We start from the raw sequence: 22062 nt of genomic DNA, 5'->3' as shown, positions 1-22062 counted from the left end.
GTCGCCACACCAGTAAGACTGGGACAGTCTGGAAAACTGAAGTGTTTTATTTAGCAAGTGCAACTTTGCCCACATCCGTGGCTGTGGGGCATCCGAGACATGAGCTCTGCCATGAGTCCCACCACGGGGGTCCCAGCTGCCCCCTGCCTGCACTGGGCACGGCTGGAGACTCATTTAAGGCACTGAGTGAATAACACCGACCAGGCTCTGCCAAAAAAATCCCAACAGGATCCCGGCAGCCGCTGCCAGCTCCCCACACCCAGGCAGGACCGTGGTGCTCCCGCTGCCAACTCGGCACTGCCGGCACAGCCTCGGCAAGCGGTGCTAAGGCCAGGCACTGCCCAAACACTGGCGGACGGTCCCCCCAGCACCTTTGGAGGCTTGTGGGGGGATGATCAAGGGAAGCCCTTTCCTTAGCAGCCTACAGGTAGGGATGCTGAAGCGTTAGGAGTCATGGTAAGTGGCTGTATCCTGTACAGAGGCCAGAGGAGGGGGTAAGAGGCAACAGGAGGGGGACAGGAGGGGTCCCGGGGCTAATCCCGGCCCACGATCTGCAGGATGAAGGTGAAGATGTAGATGATGTCAGTGTAGATGGTGAGAGCACCATAGACGTACTCCTCGGGGCTCAGCGTGTTCTTCCTGTTCCCCAGCACAAGTTGGGTGTCATAGGCAAGGAACTGAGGGGGCAGAGGGTGTCAGGCAGGGTCCGGGTCCTGGGGACCCCACCCCAGTCCCTGCCTGACACCCTCTGCCCACCCCAGCCATCAACTCACCAGGGTGAAGGCGATGGCACCGATGGCCGCGTACAGCATATGGAGCCAGGGGACCTGGGTGGGGAAGGGGATACGGGCAGGGTGAGCTGGGCGCTGGCGGGCAGCAGGCAAGGCAGGGCAGGTCCTGCCTGCCCCCGGCTCCCGAGGAGATGCCGCTGATGCTGACGCCGACGCACCCTCTCCCTGCGGGCAAGCTGCCTCTGCTGCGGCCAGCACCACACCCTGCTTACTAGCAAAGGGGAATCACTCAAACCTCCCTGCCCGTACCAGCGCTGGGGACACCCAACTGGGGACACCCGTGGCACCCCACAGCCCCCCTGTCTCCCCCCACTCACATATTTGAAGGAGAGGACGATGGCGGTGATGATCCCGGTCACCATGACCACGATGCCCAGCACGCAGAAGAGCCCCGGACACGATGTAAAATCAACCTGCCGGGGGGACACACACACATGTCACGGGAGAGCCCGGGGTGTCCCCACCGCCTGGCTCCCCGCGCCTGACCCCCCAGGGCAGGGCAGGGCACATCCCCCTCCTTGCCTTGGTCTGGAAGCAGAAGATGGTGACAATGATGGCCACGATGGCAGTGATGAGCATGGCGATCAGGACAGCTTTGGTCTGGTACATGCTGCGGACAGAGGGGACACCAGAGTCACCCCATGCTTCGGCATCCCCCTGCCAGGGGGTTGTTGGTGACCCCCCATGGCCCCGATCCCAGCCAGGGACCCCGCTGTCCCCAAGCCCAAGGGACTGGGGTGTCCCCCGGCCCCCGGCAGCCTCTCATTTGAGCCAGCCATGCAGCGGGTGACAGGAGGAACCCCAGCTCCTGTCACCGCGGGGTCCCCGGGGCGTACCTGGCGATCGTCCCCGTCATCAGCCCCATAGCCAGCGTCTGCGGGAGAGAAGGGTGGGCTCAGCAGGGCGAGCAGCGCCGTGGTGGGCAGCAGTTCCTGGCCACCCCCAGCCTGCACACGCGTCCCCCCATCCCTCCCAGCCCGCCTGGGGAGCTGGGGTGCCATGGGGGCACCGCCAGCCCCAGCCCACTCACAAAGATGCTCAGCAGGATGATGTTCCAGGGGAAGCGTCTCCTGGGGACAAAAGGGGGAAGGGAGGTGAGCTGGTGACAGTGGCCATGTTGTATCCCTCTGGTCCCCACACCCCGGGGGGCAGTCCCAGGCAAGGACCCCCCTCCCAATGCCCTAGAGTTACCCCCCCCATATCCACACCCCACCACCCCGGGGGTCCCAGCCACCAGCGACTCACCGGGGACCCTGGCAGCAAGCCAGCACCAGGTAGGTCACCAGGAACACGGCACTGCGGAGAGAGACAGGGGCTGTCAGCCCTGCGATCCCCCCCACCAGGACACACACACCACCACCCCCCCCCCGGACTAGGAGGCTGTGACTGTGGGGTGCCAGCTGCCGGGGGGCACCCGGGGGGGCCGAGCCGGCAGACCCCCTACTCACTACGAGGCGTAGTAGATGGCGACGTTCCTCTGGACGAAGGAGCGGACGGGGGAGCTGCAGGACGGGAGGGACAAGCGTAAGGGAGGGGGGACAGCAACTACTGTCCTCTCGGGAGTCCCCCAGGCTCCCCTCTTTTTCAGGGCAAGACTAAGGAGGGACCCTTCACTCACACAAACGTGAACACGGCGATGATCCCCACCGTCACCAGAAGCTGCAGGGAGATGATGGCATAGACCTGCAAGAGACGGGGGGGGGGGAGGGGGTCAGCACCTGGCCCCCCACCCCGACCGGTGCCCCCCCACCCCGACGGGTGCCCCCGGCCCCCTGGGACTCGCCTTGCGGATGAAGGTATGCCGGACTTTCCTGTCATCCCAGTCGGCCGATTGGAGGGGGAAGCCGTCCCCGATGCTGTTGTCACCTGCAGTGCGGGACACCCCTCAGCACCAGGGTGGGCTGTGCAGCCCCCCATAGCACCCCTGTTTCTAGTGCCCCCCCAAAAAAAAACCCCAAGGTGCCCCCACTTACCAAACCGAATAGGCATGGTGGGCATGGCCATCCCTGGCTGGGGGTACCCCCCCGCTGCTGGGTACCCTCCTGGCTGGGGGTATCCCCCCGCTGCTGGGTATCCCCCTGCTGCAGGGTACCCCCCGGGCTGTGGGTACCCCCCGGCGTAGTGGGAGGGCTGAGGGTACCCCCCCGGGGGTGGCGGGTAGAGGGGGTTCTTGTCATCGTAGGGGGGGGGCGCGTTGGGCTGCGCCATGCCGGCTCCCTGCGTCTTCCCGGGCACCTGGAGTGGAGAGAAGATGGGGGGGTGTCAGCGCAGGTCCCCTCCCCGGGCAGGACGTGTCCCCGGCGAGCAGAGCCGCAGGTGCAGGGACACAGGGGACAGTGGAGCCACAAAACCTCCCACTCCCACTTTAATAGCGGCTTCTAATTAATAAGGATGAGCTGGCCTCAATAACAGCAAGTCAAGGAGAGGCGACGGCACTGTCCCTCAGCTGGGGCTACCTGCATTCCTGTGCCCTGAGTCCCCGACGCCTGCGTCAGTGGCCAGCCACGGGCAGGGCACGGCCACGCACTGACTCAAGCCGCGTCGGGGACGTGACCTCCCCGGCGGGGACGTGACCTCTCCGGCCTCTGGAGCCCACCCTGACATCTCCGGGGGCCAGGGAGCCCTGGCTGGCCTCCGGCTCCTGGTGGCACCGCCCTGGGGACAAAGGGCATCAGCCTGCCCACTGCCTGGGATGGAAACACAGGGACTGATCCTGATCACACCCATGCACATCCATTTTGGGGGTGCCCCCCACCCAGCAGCCCAGCGGGTCACACAGGGGGTCCAGAACTCAAGTCCCCCCCCAGGGAGTTACAGGGACAAGTGCCACCCCCAGGGAGTTATAGGGACAAGTGCCACCTGGAAGGGAGGTGTCTGCGTCCCCGGGGAGGGGAGCCAGTACCCGCCGGGGCTGAGCTCCCCTCCCCGGCCGCGCCGGGCCCCCTCGCAGAGTTCCCCGACAGCCGCGAGCAGCCAGCCCGGGCCCAGGGCCAGCTGCCAGACTTGGCCCCAGGAGGAGGAGGAGGAGGAGGAAGACAGGATCTCCAAGGCCAGGAAAACAACGGCGCTGCCAGGAGCCGGTGCCAGGCCTTTACCCGCCTGCCATCCCTCCGGCACTGGCACCAGGGGACACCCACCCCGAGACCCAGGCAGGTGCCAGGACCCCCCACGTCCCCCCTGCCCGCAGCGGTGACGTGACCCCGGGACCGTCCCTGGGAAGGGACCAGGACCTGGCCCTGAGCGGGACCGGGCTGGGAGGGGAGCGGGCGCTCCCTCCAGCACGACGCCAGCGCTTCCCGCGGCCGGGCCGGGTGGGCGGCGGTGCCGGGGAGGCACACCCGGGCTCAGCACCCGTCCCTCCATCCCTCCCGCCGTCCGTCTGTCCCAGATACGGCAGAGCTGCCACGGCCGCGCCGCCCTTCGCCATCGCGATGACGGAAGTGCCGAAAATAACCAGCGTGGTGGTGACCACCCAGCCGGGAAGTTTCGCTTCCACTGCTCTGCGGTTTCCCAAAAAGCACCCGGTGCCCCTGGGCACCACCTCGTCTGCGGGGCCAGGGAAGGGCCCAAAACAGGCGCCTGACCCCAGGAAAACCCCTGCGACTGGCACCTGGTTAGGGGGGACTGGAGTCCCCGGGAGGGAACCCAGGCGTCTGGGGAAAGCGGGGTGTATCCAGCCGGCACACGGTCATCAGGAGGTCCCACCCTGTGCCCATGGCCGGCACCCCGTGGCACGGGTCTGCCGGCTACCCCAGCCCCTCCTGTCCCCACCCCAGCCTTGGGGACAAGGAAGGAACCAGCCTGACGGGTCCCTGCGGCCGCCGCACCCAGGGAGGCGGGTGGAAACCTGCGCCCTCCCTGGGCCATGGCACAGCGGGGCCCCGAAACCGGAGGTCACCGGCCACAGGGCCACCCGGGTCGGCTCGGTGGCCCCAGCATGACACGTCGTCCCCGGGGACAGGGCGCTGCTCTGCACTGGCACCGTGACTCAGCACAGATAAGGCACACGTGGTGGGGACCTGGGGCGCCGGCCGCCATCACCCCCAGCACAGCCCCACGGGTGGCACCAGGCAGCGTCCCCGCCGGCCGCCCCGGCGTTCCTGCCGGGCTCAGGCCCCTGCCAGAGCTCCACGGGGAACCTGGGGCACCAAGGGCCACCTTGGGGGGGACCAGGGTTTGGGGTGGGGGCCAGAGCGCCCCGCTTTCCCCATGGCTCCCCAGGGTGAGGCTTCCTGGGAAAGCATCTGACTTCCCAGAAGAGCCTGGAAGCTCCCACCAGTATGGAACAGCTTGGTACAGCATGGCACAGCCTGGTACGGCATGGCACGGCTTTGTACGGCACGGCACAGCTCAGTACGGCACAGCTCAGTACGGCACAGTTCCTCCGTACGGCACAGCACGGCTCAGTACGGCATGGCTCCGTATGACACAACCCAACACAGCACAACATAACTTGGCCTGGCTAAGCCCAGCCCAGCCCAGCCCAGCCCAGCTCGGTGGGGCGCACGCCGGGGGGGGGATTAGCGCGAACCCCCAGGCCGGGTTCCCCCGCTGCCTGCCCCCACGCCGCTCACACAGGACACAAGTTTGCAAGACCTCAGCACCGCCGCCGCCTCTCTGTGCCCCCCCCGAGTCCCCTCCCGGGGGACAGGGGCGTGCGACAGAGGTGCCCTCCTGAGCCCAGGCACCCCCACGCCACCCACAGCCGGTCCCCACGCACTCCCCACGGTGCCACCCCACACCCTGCCGGGCGCAGACCCCTGCCCTAGCCTCCTGAGACACCCCGCGGAGCCCAGGGGGACACCCTGCACAGCACGAAGGACGGTGCCCCCACCCCGGACCACCCCACGCCGTGCCCCGATTCCCCCATTTCCCCCCCCACGCCATCCCGTGGGGTCCCGAAAAGGGCACCGGCCCCACAGCCGGGTCCCGCCCGTGGGGGTCCTGTCCCTGCCCGCGGGGCCCCGCTCCCGCCCCGCTCCCCGGACCCCGACCCGAAGTGCCCCCCCCGCTCCGGGGAGGGGGTCGCAGCGCGTCCCCGCGGCTCCGGGACCGGCCTCCCACCCGCGCCCGCGCCCCGCCGCCCTCCGGGACGCTCGGTCCGGCGCTGGGACACCCCCCCCCGCCGGCCGTGGCACCGGAGGGGACCGGGACAGGGGGGTTAGGGGGGGCAGCGAGGGCGGGGGGGGGTCTGCGTGCCCCACCCTTGTCAGCGGCCCCACGCGGGAACGGGAGGCAGCGGGGGGCGCAGAGCGCGGCCGGGCCGCCCTACCTGCTGCGCGCCGCTCCGCCGGGCTGCGGCCGCCACCAGCCGGGACGGGGCGGCCGGGGCGGGGAAAGGCACCGCCCGCCCGGCGGCTCCGCCCCGCTGCGCCCCGAGGGGGCCGGGACAGCGCGGGGGGGGGGCGCGCCCCGTCCCGTTGCCCCCCGGGACGGAGCCCCCCGACCCCCGGGACCTCCCTCCTGCCGCCTCTGACGTCACTTAGGGACCCCCTTCTCCTCGCAGTGACGTCATGGGGGGGACACCCTTTGCGGCGCTGGGGGGGGGGAATCCCCTCCTCTCCGCCGGTGACGCGGTCGGTGCGGGTCCCCCCCGCCCCGGTCCCCGCGGCAGTGAGGCGGCGCGACCAGCAGGGGGCGCGCTGGGCGCGGCGGGGGGTGACGCCGGGCCGCGCGGCGCGGCGCGCGGGAGGAGGGCGTGGCCGGGGCGGCATGGCCGCGGGGCGCGGGGGGCGGCGCCCGCAGCATGGCGGCGGGGCGCTGCGGGCGGTGGCGGCCGGGGCCCGCGGGCTGGGAGCCGCCTGCCTGCGCTGCTGCCCGCCCCTCCGCCGCCTCGCCGCCGCCCTCATGGCCCTCGCCGGCCCGCTGCTGTTCCGCGTGGGGTGAGTGTCCGCCGCTCCCGTACCCGCCGCGCCGGGCGGGAGCCACCGCCGCCCGCCTTCGTTCTGCCGCCGGGAGGAAGGGCCCGTTCTCCCCTGCTTGTGCGGAGCCCCCCCCCCGCCCGCTCCGGGGAGCGACCCGGCCCGGTGTGCTGCGGCCCCGCTGGCACCGGGAGGCCGGGCTGGGGCCGGGGGGGCGAGGGCAGGCGGTGTCAGCCCGGCTACCGGGGGGCTTCGCAGGGCCGGGAATCGGCCACCGGCTCCCCCAGCACGGTGACGGTCACCCCCGGGTCTGACACCCTCTTCCCCGCCCCGGGGCTCCTTCCCTCGGGTCTCATCGTTAACCCACCCCGCTGCCCCCGCCGTGGCCCCGGTGCTCGCAGGAGCCCCCGCTCCCGGCTTCGGGCTCCCACCCCCCGCAGATGCAGGGGACCCCCGGCTCCTGCCAGGATCCCTCCCCGGTGGCCCTGCCCGTGCCCCCGGTGGCCCTGCCGGTGCTCCTGGTGGCCCTGCCGGTGCCCCCGGTGGCCCTGCCGGTGCTGGCACGGAGTCTGTAGCCATCCAGGGGGATGCCCTCGGCCAGGAGATGGGCTGTGCAGCCCGGGGCTTTGCACATCCTTCATGGCACCGGTCCCCAGCCCCAGCCCCAAAACGCTGCTGTATAAATGGGGGGGTCCCCCCGAGCCCCCCAGGCTGTGCCCCTTGCACCCCTGGGTGGGACACGCCGTGGGAGCGCTTCTCGCTTCCCTTTTCCTCGGCCCCTCCTGCTCCCGCTTCCCTCTTCCCCGGGGCCGTGGCACCCGGGCAGGCCCTCGGAGCGGGGTCAGCCCTGGGCACGGCCCCCCCGGGGCGGGGGGACACAGCCGGGGACACCGGGCAGCCAGAGGGCTGCTGCGGGCAAAGCCCTGGGGCTCCAGCCCTTCCCGGTGAGCAGAGCCCTCCTGGACAGACAGACGGACACCCCCTCAGCGATCTGTCATGTCGTGTCGTGTCCGTCCCGTCCCCCCCCCGGTCCTTGCTGCCTGGGGAACCAATTCTGCTCTCGGTGCAGATCGGGGCGGGGGGGGGGGGACGACGCCACCTCCAGCCCCCATGCATGGGAAACTGCTCCTGTATGTGTGCCCCATGGGGGTCCCGGCCCTGGCAGCAGCCCCCTCCCCAGGTGGGCTCCTTGGGGGGGCTGGGGGTTAATGCCGGGGGGTGTCTGCCCTCCCCAGGTACAGCCTGTACGCCCACACGCGGCTGGGCTACCTTTTCTACCAGCGGCAGGTGAAGAAGGCCCGGGAGCGGTACCCACACGGCCACTCCGTGCCCCAGCCCTGCCGCTTCCCCGGTGAGTCCTGGCGAGCCCCCCCGCCGTGGCCCCCCAGTGTCCCCAGCACTGGCACTCTGGGGTGGGGAGGGGTTGTCGTTGCCAAATTGCCTGAAGCATGTTGAACTGAGAATTTGATGTAATATGTGGGGAGTTTGGCCTGGTCCCCCCCCCTCCTTTCCTGGGCGGGGGGGTCATGCCCTGATGTCTGTCTGTCTGTCCATCCCCCCCAAAGGGGTGAAAATCCTGCCCATTCCCGTGCTCTCCAACAACTACAGCTACCTGGTCATCGACACTGGCTCCGGCCGGGCGGCCGTCGTTGACCCCTCTGACCCGCTGGCCGTGCAGGTGAGACCCCTGCACCCCCCCGACCCAGTGTTCGGGTGTCCCCGGGTGAGGGGGTGGCACCTCTCTGGCTTTTTTGGGGGGGCAAAGGGGGGCAAATCTGCCCCTAATCGGCAGCCCTTAGCACCCGGGGCAAGGTTGGAGGGTGGCAGGGCTCATTCTGCATCTGGAGAGCTGGGGGGGGGGGGGAGGGGCAGCGCACATTTAGGGGGAGACTGGTATTCAGGGTCTGTGTGTCCCCCAAATCTCTCTGTCCCCCCCATTCCCAGGCTGCTGTTGAAGAAGAGAGGGTGATGCTGGAGGCCATATTCTGCACCCACAAACACTGGTAGGGAGCAAGAAGGGGCCTTGGGGGGGTCGGTGGCTGCCGTGGAGGGTGCCCCAGCTGAGGCAACCCCCAGCCCTACCCCACGGGCGTGGGGGGAGGATATGGGGGGGACACATTTAGGGGCGCTGACCTCCCTGTCCACAGGGACCACAGCGGGGGGAACGCAGCACTCCGCCAGCAGCACAGCTCCTGCAAGGTATATGGCAGCACCCTCGATGCCATCCCAGAGCTCACCAAGTAAGTCTTGCGCCCCGCATCCTCTCCCGCAGCACCCCTGCAAATTTGGGGGGGGTCTTCACCCCCAGCCACTACTGTCTGCTCCACCCAGGCACCAGTCCATGCCCCAAGTACCAGGTTGCCCCCTTTGTGGGCAGAGACCTGGCATGCTCATGACACCGGTGCACCGGGGAAGGGTTGCATGGGGAGGTGGGTGTTTTGGGGTGCTGGGGTGGGAGGGGGCACCCTGACGGTGCACCCCTGTGCCCGGCACAGCCCGCTTGCGGACAGGGAGAAGGTGAGTGTGGGCTGCCTGACCTTCGAGGCGCTCGCCACACCCGGCCACACCGTGGGCCATATGGTGTACGTGCTGGACGGGCGGCCCTTCGGTGGCCCCCCCTGCCTCTTCTCCGGGGACCTCCTCTTCCTCGCTGGCTGCGGTGAGTGCACCCGACCACAGACCTGGGAGGCTAGCGGGGGGGCCCCACCCTGGGAAGGGCTTGGGGGGACCCCCCAATCCCCCCCATGACAGGCGGTTGCGTGGGTTCCAGGCAGGCTGTTTGAGGGCTCCCCTGAGACCATGCTCGCCTCCCTGGATGTGGCCGTGGGCTTGGGCGAGGACACGCTGCTGTGGCCGGGTGAGTGTCCCCAGCAGTAGAGCATGGCCACCGCTGTCCCCCCAGCCCCCGCTGCCGAGCTGGGGAGCCGGGCAGGGGCAATGCTAAGGGGTATGGGGGTCCGCAGGCCACGAGTACGCGCTGGAGTGCCTGACCTTCGCCAGCCTCCTGGAGCTGGACAACCCCGCGCTGGAGCAAAAGCTGCGGTGGGCGACGCAGCAGCGCCAGGAGAAGAGGAGCACGGTGAGGCTGGGGGGATCCCCTGGCTGCAGCCCCCCCCACCCCAGCCCCTCGCAGGGTTCCCCATCCCTCAGCGGGGATGCTGCACCCCGACATCCTCTTGCATGGCGGGTGCCGTAGGGGAAGGGGGTGCTGGGGGGGTCCCGGCTCCCCGCCGGGGGTGCTGCCTCCGGCGGGGGCTGAGCGGCTGCCCCCGCAGTGCCCCTCCACGCTGGGGGAAGAGCAGACCTACAACCCCTTCCTGCGGACCCACCGGCCGGAGCTGCAGGCAGCGCTGGGGCTGCGGCAGGGCGGAGGGGAGCACCCCGACGCCTTCCGCGCCCGCGTCCTCAAGGAGGTGCGGAGGCGCAAGGATCTCTACAAAGCCACCTAGATCCCCCCAACTCCCCAGCCCCCCCCTTTTCCATGGGGCTGGGTGCTGCTCGGGCGCAGGGGGCCCAGGACTGTGTGGTTTGTTTTGCTGTGAATCTCCCTCCTGGGGTGCAGGGTTGGGGGGGGGGGAAGAGTGGAAACCCCCCCGCACACCTGGGCACCCCATAAGTGATCCCTGTCTTTGTTCCCCCCGACTTGGGGGTCACCAACTGTCATGCAGAAGCACCTCGATCCCCTTTCTGGGGGTCTGTAGCCCCCCACCCCGCCGCTGGGGCTGTAGGGATGGCACCAAGGGCTTTTCCTGAACCCCCCCCCTTTTTTCTGGAAGCCCCCAATTTCTCCCCCCCAGCACTCAGGGAGCCCCCCCTTTCACCTAGCAACCCCCAGTGCTGTGCATCTCTTTTGGGGGGGGGGCTGGGATGGAGCCAGCAAGTGGGGGGGCCCCAATACTACCTCCAGGCAAGGGGCTCTTCTCCAGCACCCCATGCTTGGTGCCAGAGCCCCCCCACCCTGCACACACGCACACACACACACTGGGATGGGACCATGGGGGCACACTGGTGGGGTGTGGTGGGGTGCTGCTGCACTGGGGACTGGAGCCCCCCTCCCCAAATAAAAGACCAGATTGGAGTTGTACCTGTTTGGCCCTTTCCCTCCGGGGTCGCTGTCCCTTTAAGAGGCGGGGCCGGGCCGTTGCTATGGAGACCGCTGAAGCGTTGTTGGGGGGCACCTGGGTCCGGCGGGGCAAGTCTGGGGGGGGGCGGGTGTTGGTGGGCTGCTGGGGCCGGGGGGTGTTGGGGGACCGGGGGAGAGGATGGGGGGGCGACAGGGGCTGGGGGGCTGCAAAGGCTGGGAGGGGGTCATTGTCGTCGTCGTCCCCCCAGGGTTACACAAGGGTGCACCGGGGTTTGGGGGAGACCCACTCCCCCCTCACTGGGGGTCCGGCAGCAGGAGCCCCCCGGCGAGGCATGGAGCCCACCCCGAAGCACCAGCGGGAGCCCCCAGCCCTCACGGAGGCGGCCGCCGAGTTCCTGAGCCTCATCGGTGGGTGCCCCCCCTGCGCCGTGGGGGGAAACTGAGGCAGGGAGGTGCCCCGGGCGGGGGTGCGGGTCCCTCCGGGCGGGGGTGCGGGTCCCTCCGGGTGGGGGTGACGGGTCCCTCTGGCAGGGCCGGAGGAGCTGGAGCGCTGCCTGTTTGCTGAGACGCTGGAGATGGTGGCAGCTGGGGACCAGCCGAGGGACCGGGCGGGTGGCCAGTGGTGGGTGGCAGCCCGGTGGGCGCCCTACGAGCGGGCTGGCGAGCTGGTGCGGAGCTGCCTCCTGGTGCAAGCCGGCTCCTGCAGCAGGCAGGACGGCGTGCCCTGCTCCAGCGCCCTCAAAGGTGAGATGGGGGCGGCTTGGGGTGTCCCCCCGCTCCCCAGGGCGGGAGAACCCCACTCCCACCGGCACCCAGGGCTGGGACGGGGGCCCCGCTGCAGTGCCAGCGGGGTGGGCTGAGCGTGGCCTTGCTCTGCCAGCCTATGTGACCCCACAGCTGGAGACCCTGGAGCAGGAGGAGCAGGAGCGCCTGGAGGTGACTGGTGTGGCGGTGGCGTGTCCCCTTCCCCATGTCCTGACTCTCTGCCCTGCAGCGATGCCCACCTGGGGGCTGTGCCCTGTGCAAGGTCGCTGTGGGCAGCCTGGTGCCCCCTCCCTGGCTCAGACACCAGTTCTGTCCCCCCAGCCTGGTCCCCTTCCCCTGCTCTGGGTGGCAGCTGGAGTGGGGAGTTTCCCACAATGCATCTGGCACGGTACCCTGATTGAAAGGGATGCTGGGGTGTGCCACCGCAGAGAGGGGGTGCCCTGGCTCTGCCCCCCCACCCTGTGCCCCCCACCCCTCCTTGCAGCTCAGAGCACACCCCACAGAGAGGAGGACCCACATGGTGAGCCACCAGCATGGGATGACTGTCACCACGACCCTCCAGGAGGGAGAGGTGAGGCTGAGGGGTGGGCTCCCTGCCCTCTGCCCCCCCGATGGGGCACATCCTGGGGGGGGGATAGGACATGGCGGGCCTGTCCCACCCAGGGGTGCCCGCAGGCTCCGTGGGGTGCCATCCCCAGGGACGGTGGGGCTGTGGCTGTCCCACGAGGTGGCCAGGTCTCTCCGCAGGCAGAGCTGCAGTGCCAGAGCTTCTCCTACAGCCGGGACGAGCTGCGGGGGCTGCTGTCAGAGGGTGCCAGCCTCCTGCTGCTACGGGTGCTGGCGTGCCAGCGGGCAGTGCCCCCCGGCCTCATCTTCCCGGCCATCGACACCAAGGGCCACCTCTGCACCTCCAGCTACGTGAGCCGCTGGCCGGGGGGGGCCATGGGATGGGGAGTCTGGGTCAGGTTGGGGGTGCCAGGGTGGGATGTGGGAAGTAGGGGTGAGCGGAGTGTGGATGACAGCATGGAGGGGCACGGGGATGGCACCTGGGGGCAGAGGTGGCTCCGGGACAGGGGTGACCCCTGGCCATGCCCCCCCAGCGTGCCCTGGGCATCCAGCGGCAGGCGGTGGGCTTGGCAGAGGCGGAGGTGTTTGTGATCGAGCGAGCCGTGCACACCGGTGCGGGCGTCTCCACTGTCTGGCACAGCAGCTTCCTCCCCAGCGGGTACGGGCAGGGGTCCGGCCGGGGGCACCCCCAGCCCCGCCAGCCTGGCGGGGGCCCAGGACGGGGGGTCACCGGCTCCTTCCCCCACAGGCGTTTGGCCCGGCGGGTGCAGGTCGGCTGCCCGATGCTGGTGCTTCTGCAGGATGAGTCTGTCCTTGGCGAGACAGGTACTGGGGGGAGGGGGGGGGGGGGGGCTTGTGCCCCCCCGCACGGGCAGCCCCTGCCTGCTGTCTGGCAGCCGAGTGGAGAACGCCCTGCCCTGCCTTTCTGCTGCCAGGTGGGGTCGAGCCCCAGCCCCTCTTCCCCAAACAGCCCCTGGACTGGGAGGAGGACATCCAGCTCTGGTCCTGGTTCCTGGACAGGAAGGTGAGATGTGGGAAAATGGGGACATGGGGCTGTGCCACTCCCCAGCCCTGAGGTGCCCGGGGGCACAGTGGGGATCAGGCGGGCCAGCACTCCCCCAGGTGACTCAAGTGTGGACAAGGACCCAGGCATCCCACCCCCCACCCCAGCACGGTGGCAGGGGGGGACATCGGTGCCCAGGGCAGGGGGACATCGGCCCCTGTGCCCACCCTGCCCACCCCGCCGCAGGAGGAGCTGCAAGCATCCCACGCCGCCTACATCCAGCAGCACCCTGAGCTCCGGGCGCTGCTGGCCGACTTCCTCCAGGCCCTGCTCCTGCAGCAGCCTCACGACCCCGTCTCCTTCGCTGCCCAATTCTTCACCCCCTTTGCCCACCAGCAGCCCCCCGGGACCCCCTTCACCTCCGCTGGGGCTGCCAGCCCCCTCCCCAGCCCCCTGCCTCACCACTCTCCGGCTAACGGGGAATAAAGCTGCCAGCGTTGCCTGTCCAAGCTCGTTTGCTTTGGGGAAACTGAGGCACAGGGAGGGCACAGGGCGCTGACTTGCATGCTAACCCCTCCTCCACGCCAGTCTGGGAGGGACCCAGGCATCCTGGCCCCCTCCTGCCTGTTCTAGCCCCCACCTGGGGTGGGGGGTGCCTGGGACATACCCTGGGGCAGAGCCAAGCTAGCATCCCTGCACTGGGGCACCCCACATCTCCCTGGGGGCAGAACCCCGATGCCCACCTCTCTGTGGGGCACAGCCCCGTGGCAGAGGGGTGCCCCGAAGGGGCAGCCAGTACTACCCAGGCACCCGTGGGTGCACCTGGGGTGCTCCTCCTCCCACCTCCACAGCACCGAGGGTCCTGGGGATGGGGTGCCCCACTTTCGTGGGAGCAGCCTGACCCACTATGACACTGAGCACCCCATCTTTGGGGTGAGGGTCCCCCCACCCAGAGCCTGCCGGGCTGGGTGCTCCACCCCAGCAGCTGAGGGTGCATTTTGACCTGCTCACGTGCTTGTGCAACGCACGCCTGCTTCCTCCTCGCTCCCACTCCGCCGGCCTTTCCCCTACTCCCGTGAGGCCAGCCCTTTTCCACACACTGTGGGTCACTGTCCCCTGTCCCCCCACAACCGCCCAAGGAGCAAGACCCTCGGCATGTGATGGAGGGTGACACGCAGACACGCTCCCGCACCCCTGGGCACGCTGGTGTTTGCATGTGTGTGCACGGCAAAGGGGAGGGAGGCGCTGGGTCCCCCCTCCTGGCACAGGGTGGGGGCACTGAGACCGTGCACACTCATAGCACCCAGCCCCCACCAGGCAGGGCCCCTTTCCCAACCCAAATCAGCGGGTGGGGAAGGAGCACTTCCTCCTCCTCCTCCTCGTCATCCTCCCCTCATCGGGGGGGGGGGGGGGGGGGTGTCCTTTAAAAGCTGGGTGGCGGGCATTGCACCCAGTGTTGAGATCAGGTCTCCCCAACACCGTGTCCGGATCGTGCCCAGCCATGGCATCGCTGGAGCCAGGTGAGCCCCATGATACTTGGGTCCCCTCGCGCCTCCTTTCCTCCCCTAAACCCCCTTCCCTCCACCCCAGGACCCCTGGCTCTGCTCCCCACCCCCGGTGGGCCCCATCTACCCCAGCCTGTCCTGGCTTCCCCATCTGCTCCGTCCTCTGTTCCCCCAAGCCCACCTGTGATTCACCCACACTCCCGGGACGTGGGTGGGCTGGAGGGGGCATTGGGACCAGTACCAGCCTCTTGTCCACACTCTGTGCCCACCCAGCGGCAGGAGCAGGAGCAGGGTCCCCTCCCGCCCAGAAATGCACTTGGCTCTTGGACTGGTGAAGATTGGGCTGGGACCAGGGGTTTTTCGGGACACCTGAGCTGGAGGTGACATCCGACCCCTTTGGGCAGCCACTGACAGCCTCCATATAGCCACCCTCATGGCTTCCCCAGAAAAAATGGGCTTGTCCCTCATGGGGCTCACTGGGCAGGGGCAGGTGGGACTGGGGAGAAGCTGGCACCAGGGCTGCCAGCCCACCAGTGTCCTTGTCCCCTGGCAGGCTGCCACCTCCCCTTCTTCTCTTCCTACCCCCCCCAGGCCTCACCGGCTCCCTGAACCGGGGCCAAGCCCAGACTTATGGCACCGGCAAGAGCCCCGTGCCCCCACAGCGCCCTGGCACCCGGGATCAGACCTACCTGGACGAACTCATCAGCATCCCCAAGGGTGGCGGGGTAGGTGCTGCCAGGCTGGCACCTCCGTCTGAGGGTGGGCAGAGACAGGGCGGGGGGCCAGTACCACACGGAGCTTGAGGTGGGGGGCAAAGGGCCACCGCAGCGGGGGAGACGTGCCTGGGACATGCCCCGGGGACCTCGGTGTCCTCAGACCCGGCTCAGGCAAATCACAGCCCCAGGCTGAGCGTTTCCACGCTTAAATGTTTCCAGATGGGGAAACTGAGGCACGGGGCGAGGCGCTACCCAGCCGCAGGGATCACACCGCTGCTCCCACACCTCCCGGGTTCCCCGTCCTGGGCCGCCCGTGCCCAGCCCAGCGGGGCATCCCCAGGCTGCCTGCGCCCTGCCAGCCCCCCCATCCCTGGCCGGTCCCGGGGGGCAAAAGGGAGAAGGGGAAGGGATGGAGGTTCCCCTGCCAGGAGGGGTGGTAAAAGCGGGGCTCGGCAGTGGGATCCCATGGGGTGCAATTCATGGTGCCTGACAGACCCAGGACCCCGCTGCAAATCCCTGTCCAACCTGTCCCCATGTGGGATGGGGGTCTCGCTGCCCCCCCCAGCACTGCTGCTAATGGAGAGGGGCTGAGGGGCAGCGGTTCCCTCCCGAAAACAAGGGGAAATGTCCTCCGTGAGTGAAACGCACCCATGCGGGCAGCACAGGGCTTCCCCGCAACGGGCTAAAGGGGACCGGGAGTACAACTGGGAGACACTGGTTTTGAATGGGAGCTCCTCGCTCTGACCTGCTGCCTCGTCCCAGCCCGGTTTCAGCTTTAGGAAACTCTGGGCTTTCACCGGTCCCGGCTTCCTCATGAGCATCGCCTACCTGGACCCGGGCAACGTGGAGTCAGACCTGCAGTGCGGGGCGGTGGCGGGGTTCAAGGTGAGCCCCTGGCCCCCCAAGGCCCCCGGGTCAGGAAGCAGCCAGGGGTTTCGTAACCTCTCCTGCGCCAACGGCCGCCCAGCCCCATGGCACGCCGGCTTCCCCAGCCCGGGCAGCGGGAAGGCAACGGGGGGCCCTTGGCACTGGGGGAGGGCACCCAGGGGTGCGGGAGGGCCACCCCTCTGCCTGGTCTGGGGACCACATCCAGCCCCTCCGGGCTTCTCCTTCCCCGTGTCCCCGGGCTGGCTGATAACCTTGCTGGGAGCCCCGGGAGGCCGGATCCTGCCCGGTGCCTGGCTCCTGCTGCCTCCCTCCCTCCTGCCCCCCCCAGCTGCTGTGGGTGCTGCTGTGGGCCACCGTCCTGGGGCTGCTGTGCCAGCGCCTGGCCATCCGGCTGGGCGTGGTGACGGGGAAGGACCTGGCTGAGATTTGCTACCTCTATTACCCCAAGGTGAGCAGTCACGGGGAGTCCCCCCCCGGGGTCACAGCCTGGGGGGACCCCACGCTTGGGCTGAAGGCGGTCCTGGCAGGGACTGGGGGGGCAAGACTGTCTGGGGGTGGAGAGGAGCGGGAAGATGCTGTGAGAGCCTCACCTCTCCCAGGGGCTCCCCAAAGCCTCCCCAGCCCCAATCTAGCACCCACACACCCCTGTGATACGGGGGCCCAGGGGAGGTGGGGAGGGAAGCAGCTGCCTCAGTGTCCTGGTCCAATATGGGGACACGTGAGCGCGTCCCTTGGGGCGGGGGTGAGCCCAGGCGTCGGGGCAGCGACGCGCAGCCGAGATGCGGGGCGAGCCTGGGCGCGTTAGTGCGGAAAGCTGGAGGGGCTCAGGGGGGTCACACGGCAAAGGAGGGGGGGAGCTAGGCGTCCCTTCTAGGCAGCAGGACCCTGATGGGGGCAAAGGAGCAAAGAGATCTTGGCTGAACATAGGTCCCCAAAAGGAGGGCTGGATACGTCCCTCTGTCCCAGCACCCCCCGGGAGCATCATATCCAGACAGCTGGGTCCTGTCCTCGGCTCTCACTGGGGCAGGGACGGGGAGGGGGCGCAGAGTGGGATTTAGGATCCATCTTGCGTCCCGAGATTGTGTCGTGGGAGAGGCTGGTGGTTTCTCCTGGGATCCCCGCGCTGCTCTGGGTGGCCTGCTGCAGCCTGGGGACAGGGACAGGGGCTTCACCCTGGAGGCTGTGCCCACTCACCCCGGGGCCAAGCCGCACTGCGGGCTCGGGCACCTCACTGTGCCCCGGCCCCTCCAGGTGCCCCGCGTGCTGCTCTGGCTCATGATTGAGATCGCCATCATCGGCTCCGACATGCAGGAGGTGATCGGGACAGCCATCGCCTTCAGCCTGCTCTCGGCAGGCCGGTGAGCCACTCCCCAGGGATCCCCCCAGCCACCCCAATGGCTCGGCTCTGCCAAGGGGCATGTAGCTAACGCCATCCCTTGCCATCCCACAGCATCCCCCTCTGGGGTGGGGTCCTCATCACCATCGTGGACACCCTCTTCTTCCTCTTCCTTGACAAATATGGTGAGTGCTGGGGTCAGGGGACAGTGGGGACGCTTGCTCGGGCAGCCCTGGTGCCAATGTGGCATCGGTGTCCCCCACCCTGTCCCACTCCATCTCTCGACCCCTCTAGGGCTCCGCAAACTGGAGGCTTTCTTCGGCCTCCTCATCACCATCATGGCTCTGACCTTCGGCTACGAGGTGAAGAGGGGAGCTGGGGTCACCCCTTTCCCTGCAGGACGCTGGCAGGGGACACCCATGGGGCATTCCTGCTGTGGTGGGGGGAGTGCCAGCTCACAGTGCCCCTTCCCACTGGTCCTCAGTACGTGGTGGTGAGGCCGGGGCAGGTGGAGGTGCTGAAGGGGATTTTCCTGCCCTACTGCCCGGGCTGCGGGCGAGAGGAGCTGCTCCAGGCCGTGGGCATCGTCGGTGCCATCATTATGCCCCATAACATCTTCCTCCACTCCTCCTTGGTCAAGGTGAGAGCAAGGCACTGCCGTGGGCACTGCCACCCCGGGGTGTCTCAGGGGACACGTGGTGGGGACCAGCCCTGGGGGGCTGCGGGACAGGGTGTGCTCACCTGGCCCCCTGGCACCCATGTCACCCGCCATGCCCAGACACGGGCGATCGACCGGTCCAAGAAGGAGGCAGTGCAGGAGGCCAACATGTATTTCCTGACCGAGTCCTGTGTGGCCCTCTTCGTCTCCTTCCTCATCAACCTCTTCGTCATGGCTGTCTTCGGCGAGGCTTTCTACCACCAGCGAAACGAGGATGTGGTGAGTGTCACCCTGTGACCACAGGGAGGTGATGGCTGTGCCTGGCTGCAGAGGCGGGCAGGGCGAGCATCCTTTGGAGAGTGGGTGTCCTCATCCCCTGGGATGTGGGGGGGGGTCACCCCCGTGTCCATGGGGGCTGCCAGGTGGCCGTCACGCTCGTGCCCACCGTGCCTTGCAGCACAACAAGTGCGTCAACAGCAGCATCAGCCACTACGCCGACATCTTCCCCGTCAACAACGAGACGGTCTCTGTGGACATCTACCAGGGGGTGAGTGGCGCCAGGCTGTGCCCAGCAGGCACATTGTCCCCCATTTTGGGGACATAGTGCTCCCCCCCATTGACCCCTCGGTCTGGGGGGTGCTGTGACCCCGCCAGGAGGCCAGGAGCCGATGGGGGTGCCCGAGGTGGCACTCATAGGAGTGTCTCCGCACAGGGCGTCATCTTGGGCTGCTATTTTGGGGCGGTGGCACTGTACATCTGGGCCATCGGGATCCTGGCAGCAGGACAGAGCTCCACGATGACCGGGACCTACGCGGGGCAGTTTGTCATGGAGGTGAGGGACAGGGATGCTGGCCCTCGCCCCCACGGGGAGCAGCTGGGAGGGAGGGGAATCACAGGTGGGCCCTGGGTGGGGGGTCCTGTGGGCAACGCCCCCCCCGGGGTATTTGGCAGAGTTAATTGCCGCCCATTCCTGCAGGGAGCTGGGCACGGGGCATTGCCACCCGGTGGGTGGCAGCTTGCTGGCACCAGGGTCCCTTGTCCCCAGGAGGTGAGATGGGGACAGAGCCCACCCATTGCACGGCCACCCCCGCCCCCTGTGACACCCCCTCCCAGAGGCACCCCGTTAGTGCCCCATGCGGTATTTCCCTAATGAGCTCGTTTGCTTAATGAGCTGGCGCTGACATCTAGCGGGGCCCAGGAGCCCTGCAAGGGCCCGCTCAGCACCCTGGCACAGAGGAGGGAGCGATGCCCCCCATGTCCCTCCGAGCCAGGGTCTGGGGGCCACACCGGCGCGGTACCCCAGGCACGGCACGGCACGGGGCGAGGGCGCAGGTTTCGCTGTGTCCCCAGGGCTTCCTGCAGCTCCGCTGGTCCCGCTTCGCCCGGGTGCTCTTCACCCGCTCCTTCGCCATCCTGCCCACCATCTTCGTGGCCGCCTTCAAGGACGTCAGCCAGCTCACGGGCATGAACGACCTGCTCAATGTCCTGCAGAGCATCCTGGTAAGGTGGGGGGCACCGCCTGCCCTCCAACACCCCAGCCCGGTGGCCGTGCCCCCCTCACACCCCTCTCCTTCCAGCTGCCCTTTGCCGTCCTGCCCGTCCTCACCTTCACCAGCCTGCGCCCGCTCATGCAGGACTTCACCAACGGCCTGTGAGTGCCAGGGCCGGGGAGGCACGGGGCGGGAGAGCGGGGCGCCCCACCTGCAGGCACCCTCCCTTTGGCCCACCCTGCCCCCCCAAACCACGCCACGGGGGCAGCTGGTGTATGGGCATCGGGGGGGGCACATTCGTTCCCGCATGCCCAGGGCAGCCAGAGCGGGACGGACCCTGTCACTGCCCTCTCCATCCTCATCCCAAGGCCACGTCTGCCCCCCGGGGTCCTCAGCATCCTCCTGGCACTGCCAGCCCTGCATTCGGAGGGTGGCCAAAGCCATGCCCAGAGCCCCGTCGCGGGGGCGCAGCATGGCTGCGGGGTGCAGAGGTCCCGGTTGGGGTCTTGCTCACCGGCAAACCCAGATCCCCGAGACCGCTGTGCCCGGTGGTACATGGGGCGGGGGCTCTGCCCTGGCGCTGACGCCCGCTCCCCTGCCCGCAGCCTGGGGAAGGCGCTGATGATCCTCATCACCGGGCTGGTCTGCGCTATCAACGTCTACTTCGTGGTGGACTTTCTACCCACGCTGCGGGGCCTGGGCTACCACATCCCCCTGGGCCTACTGCTGGCCGCCTACGTGGCCTTCGTCGCCTACCTGGTAGGGCTGGCACCACGGGAAGGGGTGGCCTGGTGGGGGATGGCGTCCCCAGTGGGTGCCCACCGACCCGCCCTCTTTGCCCCCACAGATCTGGACGTGCAGCATCGCACACGGAGCCCAGTTCCTGGCCCGGGGCCACCACAGCCGGTTCAGCTTCGGCGTCTCCCTCGACCCGCCGACCCTGGCAGGGACCCGGTGACAAACCCCGTCCCCCGTTACGGTCCCCCCGTCCCTGCCCAGCACGGGCCCCTGTGCTGGGTACCGGTTTGATGCCACACCGAGCCCGGGGATGATGTTCTGCCCAGAGATATGCCCAGCAAGGAAGGGGTTAACAGACGGGCGGACCTTCCCCCCAAATTTTAAGCGCCCCCCCCAATTCAGGGGTGGTGGTCCAGGCTGGATGCGGGGGGGGGGCAGCGGGAGGTGCCCCCAGCCCTTGGCAGAGAGGCTCCGGTGAATGAGCCGCCCCGGAGACCTCCCCTCCTCATTAGTGCCGGGAACCGCCGGCCCCCGGGACCGCTAATTACCGCTCGGGACCGCTAATCGCCTCCCGGGACCGCTAGCCAGCCCTCCCCGCCCGCCGCCGGCGGGGCCACCAGCCCCGCTGCCCGGGCCTGGCCCCAGCCCCCGGCCCGGCGCGGCCGGAGCCCCACGGGGGGCTCCTGAGCTCGGGTGGGGACGAGGAGGGGACGGCTGATAAATGGCGTGTTTGTAACCTGGCCTCAGCCTCGCTGCTGCTGCGCGGCCCCGGGGCGGGGAGGGGACCCCACGGCCCCGCCGTGCCCCGGGCCGGACCCTTAGCCCCTGGCTGGGGGGTTCGTACACCCACGCGTGACCGTGGGGATGGGGGGGGGGTGCTTAGCCCTCACTCTTTGCATTCCCCGCGGGGGAGCGGGGAGGCGGGGGGCCCGCCGTGCCCTCCCCGCGCCGGATGCCCCGTTTCCCGCCCGCCGGCCCCGCCGGATGCGGATGCGGGGCCGCTCGGGCCCTCCCCGGGGGCGGCCGTCGCCCCCCGCACCCCTCCCGGCCCCGCACCCCGGGGGGGGGGGTCCCCGCCGCGCTTCGCCCCCCGCCGCGGCCCGCACTTGCGAGACGCTCCCTGGCTGTTTCAAGGCTCCCCCCTCTCCCCAGCACCCCACCACCACCCCGAAATCCCCCTTCCCAAACCAGCCCGGCCGGGGGGGGTAAGGGGGGGAATTTGGGGGGCCGGACCCCCCCCCAGTCCCGTGCGCCCCCCCCCCGAGGGGACCCCCCCCGCTCCCGGGGGCCGCGCTTGTTTATGTGAAGAATTTCCCCTTCCTTAAAAGGGCGATGCCGGCCGGGCTGGGGCGGCGCCTCCCCCCCGCCTCCGCGTTGGCCCAGCCTCGGGGCTGCTTGAAGGAGGAGCCTGGGCGGTGGGGCCCACCGAAAGGCGGGGTGTCCCGGGTCCCCCCCCAAAAAAGGGACGCAGCCCACCCCAGTCGCCGGAGCTCCCACCAGCTCTGGGGAGGAGGAGCAGGAACCACCCCTCCCCACCGCGGTGCCTGCAAGGGGCACCCCCACCCCGGGGGCACAGGGCTGGGGGGCCGCCAGAGACCGGGGGGGGGGGCCCGGGGTCGTCCCCAGCGAGCGAGGGGCTGGGGGCTGCTGGGGTCTGCGG

At 69.3% G+C, this 22062-nt stretch overlaps 4 protein-coding genes across 4 annotated transcripts; 3 read left to right on the top strand and 1 right to left on the bottom strand.

The window, feature by feature from the left end:
• Positions 1-29: 29 nt before the first annotated feature.
• On the bottom strand, positions 30-6147 carry TMBIM1 (transmembrane BAX inhibitor motif containing 1). The gene is made up of 12 exons (XM_082314396.1): positions 6064-6147; positions 2765-3026; positions 2575-2657; positions 2410-2474; positions 2240-2293; positions 2037-2087; positions 1822-1861; positions 1628-1665; positions 1314-1401; positions 1109-1204; positions 774-827; positions 30-677 (listed from the first exon to the last, which is right to left on the bottom strand). Exons 2-12 carry the CDS (start codon positions 2997-2999, stop codon positions 534-536), a joined length of 948 nt encoding a protein of 315 aa, XP_082170522.1. The 5' UTR covers positions 3000-3026; positions 6064-6147; the 3' UTR covers positions 30-533.
• A 356-nt stretch (positions 6148-6503) lies between these two features.
• On the top strand, positions 6504-10659 carry LOC309591684 (putative hydrolase PNKD; the record flags this gene model as incomplete). Its single annotated transcript, XM_082314395.1, has 9 exons — positions 6504-6673; positions 7888-8003; positions 8218-8330; positions 8597-8655; positions 8800-8892; positions 9148-9311; positions 9423-9509; positions 9616-9731; positions 9928-10659. 9 exons carry the CDS (start codon positions 6504-6506, stop codon positions 10099-10101), a joined length of 1092 nt encoding a protein of 363 aa, XP_082170521.1. The 3' UTR covers positions 10102-10659.
• A 409-nt stretch (positions 10660-11068) lies between these two features.
• CATIP (ciliogenesis associated TTC17 interacting protein) lies at positions 11069-13557 on the top strand (the record flags this gene model as incomplete). The annotated part of the gene is made up of 9 exons (XM_082311477.1): positions 11069-11144; positions 11268-11480; positions 11617-11672; positions 11986-12072; positions 12249-12419; positions 12602-12726; positions 12817-12893; positions 13004-13092; positions 13318-13557. 9 exons carry the CDS (start codon positions 11069-11071, stop codon positions 13555-13557), a joined length of 1134 nt encoding a protein of 377 aa, XP_082167603.1.
• Positions 13558-14231: 674 nt separating this feature from the next.
• Positions 14232-20651, top strand: SLC11A1 (solute carrier family 11 member 1; the record flags this gene model as incomplete). Its single annotated transcript, XM_082311476.1, has 16 exons — positions 14232-14238; positions 14526-14591; positions 15168-15301; positions 16055-16177; positions 16509-16628; positions 17432-17538; positions 17631-17701; positions 17811-17878; positions 18001-18156; positions 18295-18453; positions 18632-18721; positions 18887-19006; positions 19525-19674; positions 19752-19825; positions 20270-20423; positions 20512-20651. The coding sequence occupies 16 exons, from the start codon at positions 14232-14234 to the stop codon at positions 20620-20622; spliced, it is 1710 nt and encodes a 569-aa protein (XP_082167602.1). The 3' UTR covers positions 20623-20651.
• Positions 20652-22062: the final 1411 nt, after the last annotated feature.

Source organism: Platalea leucorodia (genome assembly GCF_965183815.1).
Source record: "Platalea leucorodia genome assembly, chromosome: 5".
In the NCBI taxonomy this organism is placed as follows: domain Eukaryota; kingdom Metazoa; phylum Chordata; class Aves; order Pelecaniformes; family Threskiornithidae; genus Platalea; species Platalea leucorodia.
This window is presented reverse-complemented; position numbering and strand designations above follow the sequence as displayed.